Here is an 8,605-nt window from a genome sequence, read left to right on the forward strand (position 1 = left end):
CAGTTGTAGATGGTATCGAATGCGAAGCAGTGAGGTGGTGGGGGTGGGTCGTTATGGGAATTTGACAAGAGTATAGAAGTTTTGAAGAGATCATTGTGTAGAAAGGGAGAGGAAACTAACTAGAGAAACACAGTGTTGAAGATTCAGCTGATGGTAGCAACCAATGAATTTATAGTGGCATCATTTTCTGTATAATGATTATTCTTGGTAAAGCTTTTCCAGGGAGCAAAGAATGTTGGATAGAGCAGATTCATAATATTTATCACCACTGTCATAAATTGTTTTCTATTTTTAAAAGTTCTGGTTTTTTAGCTAGGTCTCTTTGTCTTCGTAGAACACTGTTCTTTTACCATAAATGGTACCATTAAAATTGTGGCCTTAACCCCATACTTGGAACATGCTTACAGGTCAGGATTTGTGAAATGTGTAATTTGATAAGTGAGTTCTCATAAGTTTATAATGATCATATTTCTTTTGTAATCATGTACAAAGAGCCACTATTTGTCTTATATAACTATTTTGCTTTAAATACATGGATTTAGATGTGGTTTTACTTCTTGAATTTTCCAGTGGGGTTAGTTGAAGAACATTGCTTAGGAGACTTGAAAATATTTGTATTTATGTTTTCTGTTTTTTAGGGGCAAAGAGGCCCCGAGTCACTTCAGGTGGTATATCAGAGTCTCCTAGTGGATTTTCTAAGCACATTCAATCTAATTTGGACTTCTCTCCAGTGAACAGTGCTTCTAGGTAAGATAAATCAGCAAAGATCAAATAGTTGTTGAATGTAGTACTCCCATAAGAAGTAATGCATATATATATATTTTTTCTTTTTTAAAAATTTTTTTTTTTTCAACGTTTATTTATTTTGGGGACAGAGAGAGACAGAGCATGAACGGGGGAGGGGCAGAGAGAGAGGGAGACACAGGATCGGAAACAGGCTCCAGGCTCTGAGCCATCAGCCCAGAGCCCGACGCGGGGCTCGAACTCACGGACCGCGAGATCGTGACCTGGCTGAAGTCGGACACTTAACCGACTGCGCCACCCAGGCGCCCCTATATATTTTTTCTTAATAGTGAATGTAATGTTTATCAGTGTGAGAATGGTAATGTGATATAAGAAAGGCCAGATTGATTTTATCTAAAAATATATATTTTCCCCATATCTCAATGCCTCAGTGAAGAAAATGTGAAGTACTCCAGTTCCCAACCAGAACCACGGACAGGTCTTTCCTTATGGGACACCAGTCCTTCATATATTGATAAACTGGTACAAGGGATCAGTTTTTCCCAGCCCACATGTCCTGATCATATGCTCCTGAATAGTCAGTTACTTGGCACCCCAGGATCCTCACAGGTAAGGGAATTTAGTTTTTCAAATAATAATGAAAACCCTCTAGTTTTTTGTCATAAAGCCTTTTTTTTAATGTATAAATCTTAGAAATGTGTTAACACTTTAACATATACAGATTTTTTTTTTTTGCAAAGGAAGGAAGAATTAGAAGATACTTTGATGTATAAGAATCTTAAGTCACAGAAGAGAATTTTCAGACCAATTAGTTGTGATATGACTGCTTTTGGTGATACCAGATTTATTCAGGTCTCCTCTGTTTGACATGTAGAACCCTTGGCAGCGCTTGGTTAAAAGAATGACACGGTTTTTTACCAAATTGGATGCAGACAAATCTTACCAATGCCTGAAAGAGACTTGTGAGAAATTGGGCTATCAATGGAAAAAGAGCTGTATGAATCAGGTATGTTTCATTGATTTTCCTAAAGAAAAATGTAAATATTTGAGTAAAAAAGATCATTATCAGTATATTTTCAAAAAAGAAACAATTGAAATTCAAAGGATTTAAGTAAAATGTTGTTTACCTTAAATAATATTGAAAGTCTTCTCTGAGGTTATTAAAAATACTGACTCAAGTCATTATTTTCTTAAAAACTACATATACTTAAATTGTAACAGTAACAAAGATTCCCTTCTATGAAAGATGAATACATTAACAATCCCATATTTCTTCCACCTCCCCTGCTCCCACCTACCAGTTTTTGTTGTTTATGTTATTATGGCATATTTGTATCATTGAAATTCTTTATTTTTTAATTTTTTTTAATGTTTATTTATTTTTAAGAGACACAGAGTGTGAGCAGGGGAGGGACAGAGAGAAAGAGGGAGATAGAACTTGAAGCAGGCTCCAGACTCTGAGCTGTCAGCACAGCCCTATGCAGGGCTCGAACTCCCGAACCAAGGTCAGACACTTAACTGACTGAGCTACCCAGGAGCCCCTGTATCATTGAAATTCTAATCTGTCTTTAGGTTTTTCAAAAACTTTAATGTCATGAAAAACAACATGAGGGGAATATTATGTATTAAAGAAGCCTGATAGGGGTGCCTGGGTGGCTCAGTCGGTTAAGCGTCCGACTTCAGCTCAGGTCATGATCTCGTGGTTCACGAGTTCGAGCCCCGCGTCGGACTCTGTGCTGACAGCTCGGAGCCTGGAGCCTGCTTCCGATTCTGTGTCTCCCTCTCTCTCTGACCCTCCCCCCATTCATGCTCTGTCTCTCTCTGTCTCAAAAATAAATAAATGTTAAAAAAAAAAAAAAAAAGAAGCCTGATAAATAATGTAATGCATGATCTTTCACTAGATCATGGATTTAAAGGGGAAAAAAAGCTTTAAAGAGTGTTATTGGGATGATTGGAGAAATTTAATATGGTTTTTATATTAGATATTATTTTTGTATCGGTGTCAAATTTCTTGGGTGTTATCATAATATCGTGGTTTGTAGGCGAATGTGTTCATAGGAGAAATATGTTGAAGTGAAGTGTATGTCTTCTATAGCTTGGTTGAAAAACTTAAAAAAACACACACAAAAAAGACAAGTAAACATATACTTATCTAGGTTGATAAAATCAATGAAGGATATATGGTTATTTATTGTAGACTCTTTCAGTTGTTTTGTAGATTTGTAAGCTTTCAAAATTAAAAGCTAAGGGAAATTGTTACTATGCAGAAATCTGAGGCCAGTCTGATTTTCCTCTCCCTTGTGTGGGGTAACTTACTTTTTTTTGGTCAGGTAGATTTATTGAGATAAAACTCACATAACATAAAAATCATCACTTTAACCATTTTAAAGTGTACAATTTTGTGGTTTTGGTGTATTCAAAAGATTGTGCTATTATCATCACTTAATTCCAGAACATTCCATTGCCCCCAAAATAAACTTTATACCAATTAGTGGTCACTCCTCATTCTTCCCTCCCTTCATTCCCTGGCAGCCACTGATTTCCTTTCCGTCTTTGTGGACTGCCTATTCTGGATGGTTCATATAAGTGGAGTCATATAATGTCATATAAATGGCTCTTTGTGTCTGTGTTATTTTACTTAGCATGTTTTCAGGGATAATCTGTGTTGTTTACATTCATTACTACTTCATTCCTTTTTATGGGCAAATAATATTCCATTATGTGGATAGAAGACTACATTTTATTTGTCCATTTTCCTGTTGATGGACATATAGGCTATTATATGAATAATGCTGCTACATACGTTAAAAAAATTTTTTTTGTAATGTTTATTTATTTTTGAGAGAACAGAGACAGAGCACGAGCTGGGGAGGGGCAGAGAGAGGGAGACACAGACTCTGAAGCAGGCTGCAGGCTCCGAGCTGTCGGTACAGAGCCCGACGTGGGGCTCGAACTCATGATCTGTGAGATCATGACCTGGGCCCAGGTTGGACACTTAACTAACTGAGCCACCCAGGCACCCCTTATACAAGTTTTTATATGAATTTACATGTGTTTTAGTTTGCCAGGGCTGTCATAACAAAACAGCAGAGATTGGGTGCTTAAACAACAGAAATTTGTTTTCTCATGATTCCAGAGACCGGAGTCCAAGATCAAGGTGCCAGCAGGGTTGGTTTCCTTGGAGGCTTCTCTTCTTGGCTTTCAGATGGTCTTTCCTCTGTGTGCATGCATGCCTGGTATCTATGTATGCTAACTTTTTTTTCTTACAAAGACACCAGTCATATTGGATTAGGGCCCACCTAATGGTCTCATTTTTAACTTAATTACCTTTTTAAAGGCCCAGTCTTCAAATATAATCGTATTCTAAAGAGTTAGGGCTTCAACATACGAATTTTGAGAGGACACAATTGCACCCATAACAATATGTTTTCAATTTCTTAGCTCTATACCTGCTAATAGAATTGCTAAAGCATAGAGTAACTCTACGTTTGACTTTTTGAGGAGCTGCCAAGTGGTTTACCAAAGCAGCTGCACCATTTACATTCCCAGCAGCAATGTATGTGTTTTGTATTTTTCCAGAACATGATGTGTTGTTCTAGTTTTGCATAATTGTGGTACACCAGTGTGTTTTTTATAGTCATTCCTTGAAGTGAGAATTATTATAGATATTTTTGTAATTTGGACTAACCTGATTTTTATTGCCTTAGGTTACTGTATCAACAACTGATAGGAGAAACAATAAACTGATTTTCAAAGTGAATTTGGTAGAAATGGATGAGAAGATCTTGGTTGACTTTCGGCTATCTAAGGTATGTAGAACAGCACTTTTTTTTTTTTTTTGAGAGAGTGTGCTGAACTAAAATCAAGAGTCAAATGCTTAATCAACTGAGCCACCCAGGTGCCCCTAGAATAGCACATTTTTTAAAAAAACTTTGTTTTGCTTTTGTTAGAGAAGTATTACGTGTTCGTTGTAGAAACCTAAAAAATATGAAAACATATAGAGGAGAAAATAAAAATCAAGTTTAATCTTGTCATTCAGAGAGAACAGAGACTTATTTTTTACTATATTATAGTAGTCTTACTACTTCTTTAGTATGTACTATATGCAAATACTCTTATGTAGAGATTTTTTTTAATGCCATTTATTTGTATTTACATGGCATGTGTAAAATATGGTAACTTACTTCTTCTCATTCAATGTTATGAGCATTCATTCTTGTCATTCTTCTGAAACAAAGTCTTTTTTGTAGAAAATGTAAATAAGTAAAAATGAAATAAAAATAATCCTAAATTATGCTACCCACCAGTAATTAACCCTGATTATTTTAGAGCATTCTAAGCTTTGGGGCACCTGGGTTGGCTCAGTTGGTTGAGTGTCTGGCTCTTGATTTCAGCTCAGTCATGATCTCACCCTTCAGGAGTTTGAGCCCCGTATCCGATTCTGTTCTGACAGCTCAGTGCCTGCTTGTGATTCTCTCTCTCCTTCTGTCTCTGCCCCTCCCCTGTTTATGTTCTCTCTCTCTCTCTCTCTCTCTCTCTCTCTCTCTCTCAAAATAAATAAACTTCAAAAAAAAAAGCATTCTAAACGTTTTCTTATTTAATCCAAATACATCTTTTTAATTCCAATTATATGTTTGTCAAAATGTACAATATCATTAATGAATCTTTATCTGTCATAAGTAAGTCTGTGATTAATGTTCATGTACATAGAGTTTTGTTCACATTTCTGGTTATTTCTTTAGAGATTACTCGTTCTGATAGAAGACCAAAATAGCATTTTCTCTATTTCCTGAGAGGTTGTACATGGCTCTAAGGAGGTTGGAGAAATAGGTCACATTCTGAAATTGGAGCTTTGCTGTTAGATGCTTAGTATGGAATTAAATTATTAAGATCCTACTGTAGTGAAATCTTTCTCCTGACTGAACGACTGGCTTTGTTGCCACAGTATTTTGGCAAGATTTCAGTGTAGTTGTGTAGCTTAATTTTAGTTTACAAACCCCCAGTGCCTATGGAAAACAGTGACTTAGGTCCAGAGTTACCAATGCTTGAAACAGACAAGCTGCCATTGTTTCTGCTCTCTGAGCCCAGTGTAGTGGGAACAGTGATGGGCCCAAAATCAAGTTGGAATTATTTATGTAGCCATTTCTTCGAGAATATTTGGTCTTCCTAAGAAGACCCGAAGGGAATTGTAGCTGGACATACCTAAGGATATTTGCCTTTAGTTACCACTAAAGAAAGTTTGATTTTATGGCAGTCTCTTTTTTTGACTTTTTTTTTTTTTTTTTTTTTGGATATTATTCCTAATATAGGGTGACGGATTGGAATTCAAGAGACACTTCCTGAAGATTAAAGGGAAACTGAGTGATGTTGTGAGTAGCCAGAAGGTTTGGCTTCCTGCCACATGAGAGATCCATTGGATTCCTGGTGAATATAGTGCTGCTATGTTGACATTATTCTTCCTAGAGAAGATTATCCTATTCTGCAAACTGCAAACATTAGTCCCTGAAGAGTTGTCTTCCCTCTAGCCAAACATTTTCCAATTCTTTTTGTATGTCCTGCATACAAACAATACCTGTATCTTCACTGTAACTAAAGATTTGGGGAACGAATGGATAGAATTCATTAGATATTTCTTCATCTTGTGTTTAGTGTCTACATGTGATGGAAACCATACTTTGGGAATACATGAGCTTACCAGCTTTTATACCAATGTAATGAAAGATGATATTCTTGCCGCATTGTTAACAAAACATTTGGTTTCATCCAAAAAGTACATGTTTCCTTCATGTTGATTTAGTTATATGGATGGATTAGTAATAAAAGCAATCCCTGTAACTTTTGGACAGTAGATTTATCAGCCTATAAAGTGAAGCCAACTTCAAAAAATGTATCCTCAAGATTTGTACTTCTGTTTTCACAAGGGCATGACCAAGTATATAAATCTGTTTTTGAATTATAACTGTTAATTAAAATTGCAAGTAGGTATGTTTTTTTCCAGTGTGGTTAATAATATATATAATACTGGTTGGTCTTTCAAGTAGAAGTTGAGCATAAACTCTAATGCTTAACTACCTTTACTCTAAAATTACTATTGCACATTTTAAATATTTTTCTATTTTATTTTCTACTTTCACAGCCATATTTTAATTCTTTATTAAAGAAATAAATTTTATTTTGAAAATGAAGAGCTAACTCTGTGAACTTATTGGTGACCAAGCTTCTAGGTGGTAGGGAATAATAGAGGAGGGAGAAAGAAAGAAGCTGTGACAGAAATAGATCTGCTAGATTTACTAAGACTTTGTTTTTCTGATAAAATTTATATTAATTTTTGAATGTATTAGGTTGGGGCCTGTATTCCTTTTTCTTGGTAATTTATAAAATTAATCATCTTAGTCTGCTAAGAACATGAAGTTTTATGGTTAGAGTTTTATCATTATTAGTGTATACTGGTAAATTGTGTTGCTGCAGTATACCCATAGGAGAAATAAATTTGAACCAATAGGTGGCTCTGACGAATTGAGCCAGTAAAATCTCAAACATGAAAGGAATTTTCTTCTTGAGAACTTGTCATTAGTAACTCTCAAAAACAAAGTTATCTCAGGTTTTGACCTCTTCCCTGAGTTCCAGACTTTTACAGCCATAGCCAAGCTGACAATTTCCACTTGACTAATAGTGAACACATGACCAAAACCAACGTTTGGTCCCAGTCCTACAACCCAGTCCTCCCTAGTTCCTCCCATCCTAGTAAATGTTACATTCAGCCCTCCAGTGCCTTAAGCCCAAACCCCAGGAATCCTCTTTGACATGATTTTCATATTCTCAACTTAATACAGCAAATCCTATTCAGTTTAGTAGATTTATCTACAACCTATCTGACTTCACATCTCTCCTAGAAGTACTCTAGTTGAAGTCTCTGTTATCTTTCTTTTCATATTACTTACTCTTCAACAGTTCAAAAAAGTAGTCAGAATGACCTTTCTAAAATGTGAATCAGGTATCCATCCCCAGTTCTCAACTCTCATGACTTTTCACCACACTTCAAACACAATTTAGAATTTTCTCTGACCTCTTGGCTTTATAGGACTCGTCCTCGCCACATTTTGTGCCTCCTCTGCTGCTCTCTGACTTACTCATCCTGCTGTAGCTGCATTTGCTCTGCTGTTCCACTCGCAGTGTAAGCACATTCTCACCTCAAGGTCTTTCTTTGCTGTTCCCTCTCTCTGGAGTGCTTTACTCCCCAGACTCATGTGATTTGTGCTTCACTTTAAGTCTGTGCTTAAGTGTCACATGTTATACAGTCTTTCATTGACTTACCTAAAATGTTACCCCACTTCTATCATTCTTTGTTTTTCATCATAACACTTATTATCTGACATTATATTTTTATTTACCTATTAAATGTCTGTTTCCTCCATTGCAATATGTAATATTTAAGCTCCTTGAAGTCAGGAATCCCATCTGTCTTGTTCAGTTCTGTGTCCCCAGCACCTAGAACATGCCTTATGTATTACAGCATGCAGCGAAATGTTACTTAATGAAGAAATACACTCAGTTATCTTATCTCCCCTCAGAATAGATCTGAAAGATGAACACTTCTCTCCATTTTGATTGCTATCACTCCAGTTCAAGCTCCTTCATCTCCTCCCTGGATTTGTTACTAAAAACTATGTCTTCCCACTTCTACTCTTGCCATTTCCCAACCCTTGCTCCCTCAAAGCCTTTTCTTGACATAGATCCCAAGCTGGTTTTTTTTAAGGATAAATTGTACTGTGACATTCCTTGCTTTAAAACCTCCAGTGACTTCCCATTGCATCAAAAATGGAATCTAAATTCTTTGCTTGGACTGACCTGCAAGATACAC

The 8,605-nt window shown here is 36.2% G+C and overlaps 1 protein-coding gene across 3 annotated transcripts in view; it reads left to right on the forward strand.

Moving 5' to 3' along the window:
• CHEK1 (checkpoint kinase 1) overlaps positions 1 to 6,876 on the forward strand; it is a 31,537-nt gene extending 24,661 nt beyond the window's left edge. For all 3 annotated transcript variants that reach the window (XM_047071044.1, XM_047071043.1, XM_047071042.1), the window contains 5 exons: positions 639 to 747; positions 1,176 to 1,353; positions 1,619 to 1,750; positions 4,452 to 4,553; positions 6,054 to 6,876. In XM_047071044.1, the coding sequence (XP_046927000.1) occupies positions 639 to 747; positions 1,176 to 1,353; positions 1,619 to 1,750; positions 4,452 to 4,553; positions 6,054 to 6,149 (617 nt within the window). In that variant the 3' untranslated portion in view covers positions 6,150 to 6,876. The remainder of the gene's footprint in view (positions 1 to 638; positions 748 to 1,175; positions 1,354 to 1,618; positions 1,751 to 4,451; positions 4,554 to 6,053) is intronic.
• Positions 6,877 to 8,605: the final 1,729 nt, after the last annotated feature.

The sequence above is a fragment of the Lynx rufus genome, unplaced genomic scaffold (genome assembly GCF_022079265.1).
Source record: "Lynx rufus isolate CCGP_SWC_20201006 ecotype Redwood Valley unplaced genomic scaffold, mLynRuf1.p SCAF_9, whole genome shotgun sequence".
In the NCBI taxonomy this organism is placed as follows: domain Eukaryota; kingdom Metazoa; phylum Chordata; class Mammalia; order Carnivora; family Felidae; genus Lynx; species Lynx rufus.